The 16,225-nt window shown below is 43.5% G+C and overlaps 1 protein-coding gene across 1 annotated transcript; it reads right to left on the reverse strand.

The window, feature by feature from the left end:
• Positions 1-510: 510 nt before the first annotated feature.
• Positions 511-12,340, reverse strand: LOC135826779 (zinc finger protein 420-like). Its single transcript, XM_065339385.1, has 3 exons — positions 10,789-12,340; positions 5,683-6,516; positions 511-1,127 (listed from the first exon to the last, which is right to left on the reverse strand). The coding sequence occupies exons 1-3, from the start codon at positions 12,284-12,286 to the stop codon at positions 511-513; spliced, it is 2,949 nt and encodes a 982-aa protein (XP_065195457.1). The 5' UTR covers positions 12,287-12,340.
• Between the last annotated feature and the right edge of the window lie 3,885 nt (positions 12,341-16,225).

A 16,225-nucleotide genomic window follows, 5' to 3' on the forward strand; every position in this document is an offset into this window, starting at 1 on the left:
TTTCATAGTCTTCCAAGTGGGTTTTTTCCCATTGACCGATTTTTATTGTTCCACTCAGAGGTGGATTCTTTCATGTACTGTTAGATTGAATTTCCGAGAGAAACCCGTGCCACATATTTTACACTTGAACGGTTTCTCTCCAGTATGGATACGTTGATGACGTGCAAGATTTGATTTAGTTCTGAACCGTTCGTGACAATCGTTACACTTGAAAGGTTTCTCTCCAGTATGGACGCGTTGATGACCTGCGAGATTTGATCGTTTTGTGAATTCTTTGCCACATTGTTTACACTTGTATGGTCTGTGTCCAGTGTGGATGCGTACATGAATTCTAAGTTGGGAACGGGAGTGAAAACCTTGATCACAGTGATCACAGCTAAACCGCTTCTCCCCGGTATGGTACCGTTCATGAGCAGTATGATTGGATTTATCACTGAATGATTTAGCGCAGAACTTGCACGTGAAAGGTTTGTCTCCTGAGTGAACTCGAACATGACGGACAAGATGAGATCACCAATCGAAGATTTTATCGCACACTCTACACTTGAAAGGTTTCCCTTCTCGGTGCGTACGTTCATGAGATGTTAGACTGGATCGAGTAGAAAATGATTTTTCGCAAAACTTACATTTATGCGGCTTTTCTACGGGAGGTGAATGTCTGCGATCAAGCATATCATTCTGGCGATCAAGCGATGGCCCAGTTTCCTTGCAAAGCGAAGTTTCGGGCTGAGGAAAGTCAGCTTGAAGTTGAATATCTTCCTCAGACCTAGACTCTGAGATATGCTGAGTGTTGTGTGATAAGCTAGACATCCTAAGATCCACTGGAACATGTTCGATTTTGTGAACGTCCAGGTCGGCAGATTGGCCTGAGTAATCGCCATCTTCCGACTTATACCCAACGTGTGCGCGGCCTGTGTAGTGATCTGAAAAAGAAACGGGATGGTTAGCAGTTTGGTTACTGTTGTCTTGCGATCTTTGGCCATTGTCCATTGCTGATGTCATGGCATTAGAGCATGGATTATCGTCAGTTGCTGTTGAAGGCTCATTAGCCCGTGTATCTTTGTTTCTCTGGAACTCTGGTCTCGGGTGCCTGAGTTTGTCTGCTGCAATGTCCAGCCAAGGATGATCTTGAAGAACACAGGAGGTAGATATTATTGTGTTCCAAGAGGTGAATGAGGAATGCTGAAGTCCATAATTCGCAAAAGAGCCTTCTGAGGTCGTCTCTGGATTACCGCTTTCAGCGTTGGCGTGGTGATGAGCTCCATAGCATGAGCCATAATATGGTAGATTTGGCGTTGGAGGACACGCAGTTGACCTTCTGCTGGTCCATATCACTAATGGTGGCAGTGGTGAGATTGCATCAGAGTCGACACTCCCCTCCGAAGTCCTGCAACAATCATCCATGATTCACTGAGTAATTCTTCCAATCCCAGTTCTCCTGCCGTACAGGGCAAAGTATCGGAATTCAATACCAATAATCCAAAGAACTGGAACAACTCGTCCTAGAACGTAAGTATTGTTATCAGTAGCAGCTGTGTTTCCCGAATAAGTACATGAATACTTTGATAATTTGTCACGATTTTAGGTTGATGTCTATTTCTAGGCTCTTACATTTAACTGACACATTTGATCGTTCGACATCAAGAGCTCTCGCGCGGAAACAAACACATACATACTCACACACACAACCCCCACCCCCCCCCACACAAACACACTTTTAAAACAGTCTCTTTATTTCCATATTTCTCTTCACCTTAGCGCGAGACATGGGATGACTCAAGCTTCATCCTGACTCTGCAGCACCTGACAAGAGGTTATGCAATCAAAGACACTTTGCTGTTAGAATATTACAACAAAGTATCTGCTAAGAGTAGATGCATGGTTTATATCGGCTCTTATGATAAATGATAAAAGAGGTAGCGCCGGGACTGGCAGTGCTCAGGACTACTACAGGACACGAGGGAGACTCCATCCGCAAGGCAATCACGAAGCTATTCAAAGACGTTGACCTACGAGTAACCGTCAGTACCAACCAGAGGACAGTGGACTTCCTCGACGGCACCTTTGATCTAGCCAGCGGCCGCTACTACCCATACCGCAAACTGAATGACGCACCCAGCAACATACACACCAAGTCGAATCACCCACCCAATACACTCCGGAATCTACCTGCAATGATCAATAGGCGGGTGTCCGACATCTCGTGCGACGAGGAGGCATTCACCAACGCGGCACAAGCATACAGGGCTGTGCTATGATAGCGCAGTATCTGCCAGCGGATTTCCCTGCCACGTCGCCACTACACAAGATCTTAGACAGAAAGACATTGAAGTTGAGCTACTCCTGCATGCCCAACATGTCCTACCTGATGAAGGGACATAACCAAAAGGTACTAACGCTTTGTGAAGAGAGATCTGCGGCAGGGTGCAACTGCCGAAGCCAAGCCATCATGCCCTTTGGGCGGCGGATGCTTGGAGGGGGAAGCGGTGTACCAGGCTTCCGTCACAACCCCAAGTACCGGCGAGGAAAGGCAATACATCGGCCTGGGCGAGACGCACTTCAAGGTGAGCTATGGCAACCACCTAACCAGCATGCGGCATGAAAAGTACCGTACCAAGACCAAGCTATCCAAGCACACATGGGCGCTGGTTGACCAAGGTGAGGAATACAAAATCAAACGGGCAGTCATTGATCGGGCCAAGTCCTACAGCAACATATCCAAAAGGTGCTGCTTGTGTTTATAAGAAAAGTTGCGCATCATCACCTTCAACACGCCTCACAGTCTGCTCAAAAAGAGGTCAGAGTTGGTATCAAAGTGCAGACACCAAAACAAGTTCTACCTCTCCACCTACTCTGCCGTGACATAGCCACCGCGTGCTACCATTATCACCGCCAAATCCTCTGAATACCCGCGGCTGTTGAATGTGGACACCACAGTGCGCTTCCACCGCCACACATCACACCCCCTGCCCAGTGCCCCCATGGCTTACCCTTGCCCTGCCAAATGGTTTCTCCGCCTCTGCACTCTCCATGCATAGTTCGCGCCTACTTCGCATGCCCATCCAGTGATATATTTCTTATCACTCCCTCTTCCATGCATGCCCTGCATTGATAACTCACACATGCCCATGCGTATCCCCCACAATTAAATCAAGCTATCCCGCGACAATAGCATTAGTTGTCTGATGATTGCCTTCGCATTTAGCTAAGTGCGTGAAACGCAGCGTTACAACGTATGTATAATATAGAATTGGTGGAACCATTCTTTTTGACCTTTGAGGTAGTGCCGGGTATACGTTACATGGTCTATTACACTCTGCCCAGTTATAAGCATTGGTATGGTCCTCTTGCTTACTCCACACGTCATTACTGTTGAAAATTTCGGTAGAGCTATATTTTAAGAAAGAATCTGATATATCCGGAATGAGGTGTTAGAAAGCCACATAAAATCATGATAGAAGTGCAATTAAACACTAGAGGAAACGCAAAAAGGCAACAAGATTACGTAACCAAAGTTGGCAAGCCACTGAACGAAGTGTCAACCTTCGTGGTCGTGCATTTTTATCATGAATATCCTGAGTTTCGCACGATGTAAAAACACCACATTTGAATCCTAAACGTCATGTACGTTCCTTGAACCCCACTGGACTTTGTGCATTCATAGGAAGCGAGAGTTGCTACATGTAAGTCTGAGGAAAATGTTGAGCAGTCGCTGCTTGGATGACTAGTATTGGTAGAGTGCTTAGTGGTAGAGCATCGCTAGCCATAATCGATTGTATCAGGTTGGAGTCCTGGTGGTCACAGTCATTTACCCCTTTCCACATTTCCCTCCAGCAAATGAACATTGAGGTAATCTTTTTATTAGAAGAAATTAAATGTTTTGACGGGGACTTGAACGGGTCTATACAAATGAGACCAGAGGTAGACATCTCACATATTTAGCATCATGTGCCTACTTCAAAACCGCACAGCGTCTCTTCTAGGGAAAGGATCCATACCCAGCATGCGTGCAGAAGAGTAAAGATGCGCGAAAAATACAGATTTTATAAACCACGAGCCACATGATCAGCTCAACTGTTTTTTTTGTGAATGGTAGATATAGAAATACGTGTACGAAGTGCATTGAGTAATATGGATAGGAACTGTACAATATATCAACTCTAAAACAATGATAATGAAATTTATTGTGATGCTACAAATATGGAAGTCAGCATGTAAGCAGTGGCCTTTACGTGGCGTTCAGATTTGGCTACTTGCATTTCAGAAAGGGCCTACAAGTACAATATTGAGCCCCGGCCAGCGAAAACCAGCACTTGTGTACTTGAAATCAATCATCTATATGTGACGTCAAAGTTTGGGACGCGCAGTGAGCTGGCTTTTGAAGATTCTTTTTCGATCGAGTGAGTGTCTTTGTTGTCAAAGGAGTTTCAAGTGTCTTCAAATGTCTCTGGTCAATTGATTTTAGCGCTAGGTGAGAGCTCGTCACACGGAGGTTGAGTTTAGACACAGCGATGGCGACAGGTGTCGCAACAAAGACTTAGGTCCAGAGTTGTCAGCGTGAGACTCCCTGTACAAAGCGGCGCTGAAAGTTAGTTCGCGATCGTAATTATTTCTTTGGTGGCGATCTCGCTGAGTTTGTCCAGCAGTGGCGAGTCTAATATGCATAGCAACGAAGAGCCCTCATAAAATCGACACTGGATACTGGTGGCGACGACAGTCAGTGCTGGAGTAATAGCGACTGCAAGGAGAAGCTGAATGTCGACCCGCTGAGCGATCCGTATTTCTACATCGACAACAATGATGTTGCAGACGCTGATGGAGGGCTTCTCACGGTGCAAAACAGAGACTGCAAGCGTAGTATTATCAGTACTCTACCTTGCCAAACGATGCCAAGCTGGCTGCTGCCTGTGCTGAGAAAGGGGATCCCTAAAAACTCAAACCAGCTGAACGCTTTGGGGCAACATCTTCACGTGCTACAGAACGCGAGTATTCGCTCATATCATTGAAATACAATTATGCTGAAATCATGGTGTGAGTGAAAGTGTGCAAGGGAGTGGATGTCAGTGGTATTGGTCAGTACATCTATCAGTATGGCAAGCTTTCAGACAACGCTCAAACTGCCAGCACAGACGTCCCTGAACACAATTTGGAAGGCCAGCCACCAATCATCGTTTTGCACTCTGGTGTTGTAAGGAAGGTAGTGATGTATACGGAATATCGTCACACTTCTGAACTACTCATGCCTGCAGCACCAAGAGGGCAAGCCTGACTTGCATTCTATTTACTTACATGTACCTGTTCCACATCACAATCAGAAACCGTAGGATCAACTTGCATGGAGTCACTAGGCATGGATGCTGCGCCAACTGTACTGAATCTTGACCTGTGTGACTCCAAACTCTATTTTCCATGCTTTCGCTTATCAGATTGTCACCAAACTTGATAACTTGGATGATTAATAGTGTAGAAACAATTTCGAGGGAAAAAATAATTTTTGAAAAAATTACACATTTTCAGGTTTCTGCTGGCTGGGGCTCAGTCATGTATAATGAACATTTTCCATAATTTGGAAAAGAAGCCTTTTGTTAACATTTTGATAGTCTTCAAAGTGTTTTTTTATCATTGACAGACTTTTATTGCTTCTCTCAGAGGTGGATTCCTTCATGTACTGTTAGGTTAGATTTCCGAGAGAAAGACTTTTCCATTTTTTACACTTGAACGGTTTCTCTCCAGTATGGATGCGTTGATGACCTGCGAGATTTGATGCAGTTCTGAACGCCTCCTCACAAACGTTACATTTGAAAGGTTTCTCTCCTGTATGGACGCGTTGATGATCTGTGAGATGTGAAGGTTGTCTGAATGCTTTGTTACATTCTTTACACTTGTATGGTCCCTCCCCAGTGTGGATGCGTACATGAATTCTAAGTTGGGAACGGGAGTGAAAACCTTGAAAATCACAGTGATCACAGGTAAACCGCTTCTCCCCGGTATGGTACCGTTCATGAGTAGTGTGATTGGATTTATCACTGAATGATTTAGCGCAGAACTTGCACGTGAAGGGTTTGTCTCCTGAGTGAACTCGAACATGGCGGACAAGAAGAGATCGCCAATCGAAGACTTTATCGCACACTTTACACTTGAAAGGTTTCTCTTCTCGGTGCGTACGTTCATGAGATGTTAGACTGGATTGAGTAGAAAATGATTTATCGCAAAACTTACATTCATACGGCTTTTCTACGGGACGTGAATGTCTGCCATCAAGCATATCATGCTGGCGTTCAAGCGATGGCCCAGTTTCCTTGTAAAGCGAAGGTTCGGGTTGAGGGAAGTCAGCTTGAAGTTGAAAATCTGCCTCAGAACTAGACTCGGACACATGCTGATTGTTGTGCGATAAGATAGACATCCTAAGATCCACTGGAACATGTTCGATATTGTGAACGTCCAGGCCGGCAGATTTGCCTGAGCATTCGCCATCTTCCGACTCATACCCAACGTGTGCGTGGCCTGTGTAGTGATCTGAAACAGAAACGGGATGGTTAGCAGTTTGGTTACGGTTGCTTTGCGATCTTTGGCCATTGTCCATTGCTGATGTCAAGGGATTAGAGCATGGGGTATCGTCAGTTGCTGTTGAAGGATCATTAGCGTGTGTATCCTTGTTCCTCTGGAACTCTGGTCGAGGTGGCCTGAAGTTGTCTGCTGCAGTGTCCAGCCAAGGATGATCTTGGAGCACTCTGGATGTAGATGTTGGTGTGTTCGAAGTGGTGAATGAGGAATGCTGAAGTGCATATTTCGCAAAGGAGCCTTCTGAGGTCGTCTCTGGGTTACCGCTATTGGGGTGTGCGTGGTGATGAGCCGTGTAAATCGTACCGTAAAATGGTATATTTCGCTGTGGGGGATACCCAGTTGACCTTCTGCTGGTCCATATAACCAATGGTGGAAGTGGTGAGAGTGCATCAGAGTCGGCACTCCCCTCCGAAACCCAGTCAAAATCATCCATGATCCACTTACTTCAACAATTCTTCCAAACTCAATTCTCTTGCCATGTAGGGCAAAGTATCCGAATTCAATACCAATTATCCATAGAGCAGAAACAACTCATACTAGGAGGTTAGTATTGTAATCAGTAGCAACTGTGTGTCCCGAATATGTACATGAACACTTTGAGATAATTTGTCACGTTGATGCCTATTTCTAGGCCAATACATTAACGAGCTGCTCTATAATTATCACTAACACGACCAATGTCTTAACAATCAGCTCATGCGATAAATTTGCACGACATTTACCGACGTTGACAGACGTTGATCGACGTTTACCGACGTTGACCGACGTTTACCGACGTTTACCGACGTTTACCGACGTTATAGCGTTACTAGTACTTCCTTGGTCTTTTTTCTTTTCTATAAATTAATCCTTGCTTCTTCATCCGAGTCCATCCTTACATTTTTAAAAGTGACACATCATGATATTTTCACATCATGCGCTCACGCCCGGAAACACACACATGCACACACACACAAACACACACACACACACACTATCGCTATATCCATATTTTTCTTCACCTAAACGCTTCGTGTGGAGTCTGCAACACGTGACAAGAGGTGATGCAATCTGAGACACTTTGTTGTTAGAATCGAAGAACACAAAGTGTCTGCTATGAATAGATTCATGGTTTACATGGTCTCCTGTGATATGGTCTATGTAGTACCAGGCATATGTTACACAATCGATTAAAGTACGCCCTGTTCTAAACATAGATGTGGTGCTCTTGCTAACTCGTCACGGTAAAACTGTTGACCATGTCGGTGGATCTAAGTGTTAAGAAAGATATAAGCGAAATGAATATCGTGAGTTCCGCGCTATGTACAAACAGCACCATTAAAACAGAAAACGTCTTGTACGCTCCTTGCATCCCACGAGCTTGTGTGGATTCACAGGAGGCGTGAGTTTCTACATCTGCGGATAATATTGAACGGTCACTGATCGGATGACCACTAGTGGTAGAGTGCTTAGCTGTAGAGCATCTCTGGGCATAAGCGATTGTCACAGGTCACAGGATTGAACCGCCGCCCCAACACCATTAAAGCCTGGTTAGCGCAAAACATAATATAACAATGGATTCACCTCTCCATTTGTCAGAAAGGGCAGTTAGGACACAGTATCTTCTTTGAAAGATCCCATCGACACCAAATTTGGGGTGCTAGCTGTGCTAGTACTCGTCCGAACTAGCTCACTAGCTGCACTGCATGGCTCTATACAGCCTTCAAGAATGACGTCATGCGCTATGTTTTGCTGCATAATCACAAAATTATGGCACCAAACTCGTTTTGATGAAAAAAAACAAATCTTGCTTGCCCTGTTGTGTTCTTCCAGACAACAGATCGTGCTTCTGCAGTGTTTCTTTTCCCCCCATCCCTCCTATCCAACGTATTCAGACCATCATGATAATAATGGTAGGAACTGATTGGGTCCACTTTCACAACTGGTGTTATCTAGCCATTTCCCGCGGCTCTGCCTTGAGCTATATTACATCCATTAGCATTGCAGTTCTACGACGAGCTAACGGCAGCTCTACTTTGAGCTACCAGCAGCTCTAATTTGAGCTTACTGCAGCTCTACGTTTAGCTATTAGCATCTCTACTTTGAGCAAACACTCTCACAACTGGTGTAATCTGGCCATTTCCTGCGGCTCTGCCTTGAGCTATATTACATCCATTAGCATTGCAGCTCTACGACGAGCTAACAGCAGCTCTACTTTGAGCTAACAGAAGCCCTAATTTGAGCTTACAGCAGCTCTACGTTTAGCTATTAGCATCTCTAGTTTGACCAAACACACTCACAACTGGTGTTATCTGGCCTTTTCTGCGGCTCTGCCTCGAGCTATATTACATCCATTAGCATTACAGCTCTACGATGAGCTAACAGCAGCTCTACTTTGAGCTAACAGCAGCTCTAATTTGAGCTAACAGCAGCTCTACTTTGAGCTTACAGCAGCTCTACGTTTAGCTATTAGCATCTCTACTTTGAGCTAACACTCTCACAACTGGTGTTATCTGGCCATTTTCTGCAGCTCTGCCTTGAGCTATATTACATCCTTTAGCATTGCAGCTCTACGATGAGCTAACAGCAGCTCTACTTTGAAAGACGTCATAGTATCCGGCTACAATGGAACAATAAACCGACATTCACAGCGAAAATCATACACACAAACGGACAAGCGCACACACACATGCAAACACAACGAAAGTAGAGCAAGAAATGAACACATCTAAGAATTATCGGCTCGCATGTCAGGTCAAAACATCACCTCAACACACCTACTAAACTACCATATATTCCATCAATTATCGCGATAATATTATAATAAAAAATTAATGTAGAAGAGAAAAGGACATATGGATACGAGTTAAGAGTAACTCTCCATCACTGTAACATGATACTTTATACAGTCAGAAAGTGCAATAACTAGGCACAAAACTGACAGAGTACTGAAACATTCGACGTCCTGACACCTAGCTTCAACACATCTCCGTAGCGCTAACCGACAGCCTTCCAACTTGGAAGGTTCAAGGTTATGGAAAGACCAAAGAGGGGAAGGCAAGCGCAACGAAAACGAGCAAAAGCTACAGTCCCAACGGAACAAAGAATGTCGATTGTTACTGGACGATGACGAGACCAGTACGATATTTGACAAAGCGGTCTAACTACAATTCGAAGCAGCAAAGCAGCACACCACCCAACTTGGGTGGGTCATAAATATCAAAGATAAGTAAAGAAAGAGTTTTCGTTGCGCTTGCCTTCCCCTCTTTGGTCTTTCCATAACCTTGAACCTTCCAAGTTGGAAGGCTGTCGGTTAGCGCTACGGAGATGTGTTGAAGCTAGGTGTCAGGACGTCGAATGTTTCAGTACTCTGTCAGTTTTGTGCCTAGTTATTGCACTTTCTGACTGTATAAAGTATCATGTTACAGTGATGGAGAGTTACTCTTAACTCGTATCCATATGTCCTTTTCTCTTCTACATTTATTTATGGCTCAACATCCGAGTTTCATAAAAAATTAAAATAATAAAAAGTACAGTTTACGAAACCGATTGAACGCACTACGAAGATTTCAGCGCTTAGCATAGGTCGCAATTCTACAGACGTCCAACTCCATTCTGTACATTCTCCTAACCCATTGACTGAATGAATATGACCAGAAGGAAATTACTAGCACACCACCGAGCGTGTTTGGTTGACAACGATAATGCAAGAAAAAAGAAGACGACAACAGGAAAGTACTAGGAAAAATTGTATATTTCAACAAATATGTATTACGTTGAACGATACATGAAAGCGCAAACAGAATCATAGTACAAGTGTTTGCAGATAATTCAGGATAAGACGGTGCACGCAGAGCAATAACTAAAACTGAACAGTTACCAAAAAATGCCTATAAGAAAACGAGTTAGAGAGTTTGAAGCGTTTGAAGCATAAACAAGGAATAATGTTTTAAACGCTCTTTGATAGGTTAAAAGCATTTCCCATAATCTTGAAACGATACTGCTGTTTTCTGTGTTTTGTATTTCCATGGTCTTCCATGTTTCTTTTCGCATTGAAATCTCGTCACAATCGCTTGTACATGATCAGGTTCTCTCAGGGATGGATCCACTCATGACGTGTTAGGCTGGATTTCTTAGTGAAAGACTTTCCACAGTCCTTACACGAAAATGGTTACTCTCAAGTATGGATTCGTTGATGATATTTGAGCGTTGACATTTCCCGAAATGCCATGCCACATTTTTTACACTGGTATGGTTTCTCTCCAGTATGGATGTGTTGATGCACGGTGAGAGTGGATTTCGTCTTGAATGACTTGTTACACAAGTTGCACTTGTATGGTTTCTCTCCAGTATGGATGCGTCGATGCCGGGTGAGATATGATTTCGTCGTGAATGACTTCTCGCACGATTTACACTTGTATGGTCTCTCACCAGTATGGATGCGTCGATGCCGGGTGAGATCTGATTTCTTCGTGAATGACTTTTCGCATGATTTACACTTGTATGGTCTCTCTCCAGTATGGATGCGCTGATGCACCGTGAGATTTGATTTCGCCGTGAATGACGTATCGCACGATTTACACTTATATGGTCTCTCTCCAGTATGGCTACGTTCATGAACTCTAAGATGGGTATTACGGCGAAACATTTGATCACAGTAACCACACCTGAACGGCTTCTCCCCGGTATGGACACGTTCATGAACATGTAGGCCGTATTTGTCACCGAATAGCTTTGCGCAGTACTTGCACGGAAACGCTTTGCCTACTGAGTGAAGTCGTGCATGACGGGTAAGATTTTGTTGCGTGGTGAACATTTTGTCACACTCTTTACACTTTAACGATTTCTCTTCTGGATGTGTACATTGATGAGAACTTAGGCAAGACGGAGTAGAAACAGATTTATCGCAATGCTTACATCTATATTGCTTTTCTCCAAGATGTGAATGTTCGCGATCAAGCCTATCGCGCTGGTGATCAAGGGACTTCCCGGTTTCTCCGCAGAGTGTATCTTCTGGTTCGGGAAAGTCAGATTGAAGTTGACAACCTTTCCCAGAAAAAGGTTCAGACGTGTGATGAGTGTTGTTTATTTCAAGATCGTGATGGTCGGAATCCGCGTGTAGGCTAGCCACTGCAGAAGATACTGGAAAATGTCTGACGTTTTGTACATGCACTGCGTGAACGTTCATACCAGCAGATTTGCTGTAGTTCTTGCCATATTCAATGTGAAACGCTACTTCCTCGTAGCCTGTGTACTGATCTGAAACGGCTTCGGGATAGCAGTTAACGGTTGGGGTACTGTTACCTTGCGAAATTTGATCCTTGTCCATTGCTGATGTCAAGGAATCCCAACATAGGTTTTCGACAGCTCTGGTTGAAGCATCACTGGTCTTTGTATCCTTGTTCCTCTGGATTTCTGGTCGAGGGTCCCTGAAGTTATCTGTCACCATGTCCTTGGGTACATGATCTTGAGGAACACCGGCGCAAGATGTTCGTGATTTCCAGGGGTTGAATGCGGTATTCTGAGGAGAAAACTGGGAAGTTGAGAATTCTGATGTGGCTACTTGATTACCACTATTGGGGTATACGTGGTGAAGAGCTGAGTACGGTGTATTATAAGATGGAGCAGTTGGCGGTGGAGGACACGCGGTTGACCTTCTGCTTGACCATATCACTAATGGCTGCAGTGGTGAGAGTGCATCAGAGTCGTCACTCTCCTCCGAAGTCCAGTCACAGTCGTTCATGATTTACCAACTTCGAACAATTCTCACAACCGTAATTCTTCTTCCAGCACTGCAAGGTTTCCTAATCAAAACAACAAATAAAATGCTTGGAAGTAACAAGAAGTCAGTTCAAATAGGAAGACAACACTCCCTAGTTGTATTCAATAGTTTTGTAATTAGTAAACAGCTGGTGTTTCTCTTTAGTAATTGGAAGAACAATGCGCAAAATCTGCACATCAACACAGTTCACATCTATTTCTGGCACTGAAATTATACTTTTCACAATAATTATTAACATCTTGTGAAATCACGCGCATACACTCCATCACATACAAAGGATAATAGAAAAGCTGACAGGATCGCTTTTCTAAAATACAAAAACCCAACCCACACCCATCTCTCTTATGTAGTCTTCACACCCAATTCTGATTTTGGAATCACACAATTTGAAACATATAATTATGTCATGCCGATGAGGAAAGGGATGTGATGAGGCGATGGTGTGAGTCTAGGCCGACTAGGGACAAGTATGTGGGGAGATCAGGCATTAATATATGAGGTGTGAAGACATGAGGCATGAAGAGATGGGGTATGAACAGATGAGGTATGAAGAGATGAGGTGTGAAGAGATGAAGTGTGAAGAGATGTAGTATGAAGAGATGAGGTGTGAAGAGATGTGATACGATGAGATGTAGAGTTGTGAAAGTGTAGTTGGTGGCCCTACACCCCTTACGTCATAGAACAGCATTAGTGTCTAGACTAGACTTCACTGGCTATGCAGCTCTGTTTTTGTTTGTGGTGTTGAATGGACGGAGCACAAAGGCAATAGAAAAAGTTCACGGTTCTTTTTCGCATCCGTAGGAACGCCACCACCTTTGAAGGATCAAAGGCAATAATTATTTTATTTGAACTCGGATGGTGAGCCAATATAGTTATGATGAAGAAAAGGAAAAGGACAAAATGTTACGAGTTATGACACACTGTCCACCAACGTAACCAGATCTTATACAGGCAGCGAGTGCGACAAAATGGCACAAAACTGACAAGGAGTACTGAGACATTCGGCGACCTGACACCTAGCTCCAACACTTCTCCAACGTGCAAACCAACAACCTTCCAACTTGGAAGGCTCAGGTTCGGAAAGTTCCAAGAGGGGAAGGAAAGCGCAACGAAGAAGAGCACGAGCTACGTGTCACGGCAACTAAGAATGCCGAAAGTTACTGGATGATGACGAAACTAGTAAGACTAATGGACGGACCGGCTTCACTACAACTCGACGACGCAAAGCAACAGGCCACCCAACTTTGGCGGCTCAAGTTTATGTAATAAACACTGTCCTTCCCCTCGTGGACCTTTCCGAACCTGAGCTTTCCAAGTTGGAAGGGTGTTGGTTTGCACCTTGGAGAAGTATTGGAGCTAGGTGTCAGGACCCGGAATGTCTCAGTGAACAAGCCTCTTGTAGGGGCAAAGCAAATGTGCTTACATAATAATTATTATGACACAAATGTCTCGGTACTCCTTGTCAGTTTTGTACCATTTTGTCGCACTCGCTGACTGTATAAGAAAGATCTGGTTAAGTTGGTGGACAGTTTGTCATAACTCGTAACATTTGTCCTTTTCCTTTCTTCATCATAATAATTATCTTATTATTAGAAATTTTGGGTTATTTAACATGGACTAGAACGGGACTGTACAATACCACATATGGGATCAAAGTTACATACAGAAACAAAGGAACTCACATTATTTTGAATCATGTGTGAACTCCCAAGCCGCACAGTGTATCTTCTAGAATATGAGCGACATTTGAAAGAAAGACGTTCCGCGCAATATAATTGTTTCTTCTTGTTAATTTGGAAATACATTCCTTTTGTGTAAGAACTGCAATGGAAAACATAAAATTAAACTGTAGATATCAACTGCAATACAATGATAATGTTATTGATTTTACATGTGTTGACGTCAGCATGTAAGCAGTGAAATTTGCATGGAGACCTAAATTAAGCATCTGGAAAAACAAACCTTTGGCTGTTAGTATTTGCATGGTCTTCAAATTCTGTTTTCGATTTGATGGATTTGTCACCGGCGCTGTCACCTGATCAGTTTCTCTAAGGGATGGATTCTTTCTAGGACTATTAGGTTGGAGTGCTTGGCCAAAGATTTCGAACATTCCGCACACTGAAAAGACATAATATGGATGCGTTCTTGTTCTGTCCCGGCTTCAGTGACACTTCAGTGCACTGAAAGGTGTGGAGGAGTAGGCACTATGACTCTGTGTAGACGATCCAGTCACTGAAGTAGGATCTGCGTGTTGTGCAGCCCTAGATCTGTGAGCAATGGTCTTGGAAATGCCAGTCAGGAATGTGTCTCACCGAATCAATTTTAAGGACTGTTGAAGAGATTCTCTTTAACCTTACATTGCAGTTAAAGTAACGAAATGTATTCCTATCGCACAGCTATGAGTCCAATTATAGTCAATAACAGTGTCCTCGCAGGGAATGAAATGCACCCAATCATACAGAAGGAATGGTCAGCTCCTCGTGGAAAATATACCATATCCTGTATTTCTTGTGTCGTAATAGCTTACATTTATTCCAAGTTTAGCAATGGAAAAAATCTAGTTCCTTGCCACAAGTTTATTGTACGTATCTAATATTGACTGAGTACGAGGTCAATAGAGGAAATAAAAGGCGAGTAAACGACCGATGCGAAGCCGAGGTCTTTTACAAGGCTTTTATTTCCTATACTGACCAACTACGAAGTCAATATTAGATTTATCACGACAAACAGTCCGTACTTCAAATTTCAGAATGATAACCTCATGAATCCCGGTTTTATGATTGCACAACCGTTGCACCACCATTTACTCATGCAGTGACAATGCTGCACTAGGCACCGTTCCACTGCGCAACCCCTAAGCAGTCAAGTATAAGCAGTCAAAATAGCTCTAAGGAGTGAAATATGCAGGAATATTTGACTGCTTAGGTATAGCGAAAATCAATGGGAGTCAATACTAAGAGAGTGATAATGCCCATTATAGGTTACCATAATTTGGAAACTAATGATCATGAAACTCATTCTAGAGCGAGAAACCCTGAGTTGCGACGACCTGGCTTTGTCCCGCTATGATAAGCATCACAAATACCATCTTCTCCATTGTATTTGGCATTTGGCACATCCAGCACTGGCGGTGCATCCTAACTGTGACTCTGGTAGTCAATCTGTCAACCTCACACTGGTCTGATGCAGTGGAGTAAGATATGTTTTACGTTCTCAGCTATCAAGAGGGAGCATCGCTGGCCATATGAATGGGTCCCAAGTTTGAGTTCTGGTAGTGACAGTCAAATTTCCCGTTTACACATTTTCAGCAAACAAATGGACAGTGAGATAGTATTCGAATAGTTTTGATAAGAAGTAGATCGTTACTATACAGGATGACACATGGAACCAAGAGTACATACATGAATAAGATTTTAGCATCATGTCCGAACATGCAAACAGTAGAGTACCTCTTCGAACGAAAGGATCTGTACCAGTCATGCGTGCTCCAGCAGTAGGTTTCGGCTATATAGCATGACTGATGTATCCAAAAAAACATACAGTAACGTTTAGCGCAATTGAGTGGCAGGGTATGAATGGAAACACGTTCCTTTTCTGTAAGAAGTGCAATGGAAAACAAGGAATGAAATAGTGGATATCACTTGGAGTATAATGGCAATGATAATGGTTTGCACGTTACATAATTATGTTGAAGTTAGCATGTAAGTAAGACCTTTGCATGGATAACGGATCGGGCTTTAAAGGACATTGATTTTATTCGACTTGCGGTTGGAAACGGGCCTATGAGTAGCACTTTCAACAATTTTGAAAATAATCTTTCTCTTTTACGGTGTTTGTATTTGCATGGTCTTCCATGTTGTTTTTCACATTGAAAGACTTGTCACCATAGCTGACACTTGA

Source organism: Sycon ciliatum, chromosome 10, assembly GCF_964019385.1.
Source record: "Sycon ciliatum chromosome 10, ocSycCili1.1, whole genome shotgun sequence".
Classification (NCBI taxonomy): domain Eukaryota; kingdom Metazoa; phylum Porifera; class Calcarea; order Leucosolenida; family Sycettidae; genus Sycon; species Sycon ciliatum.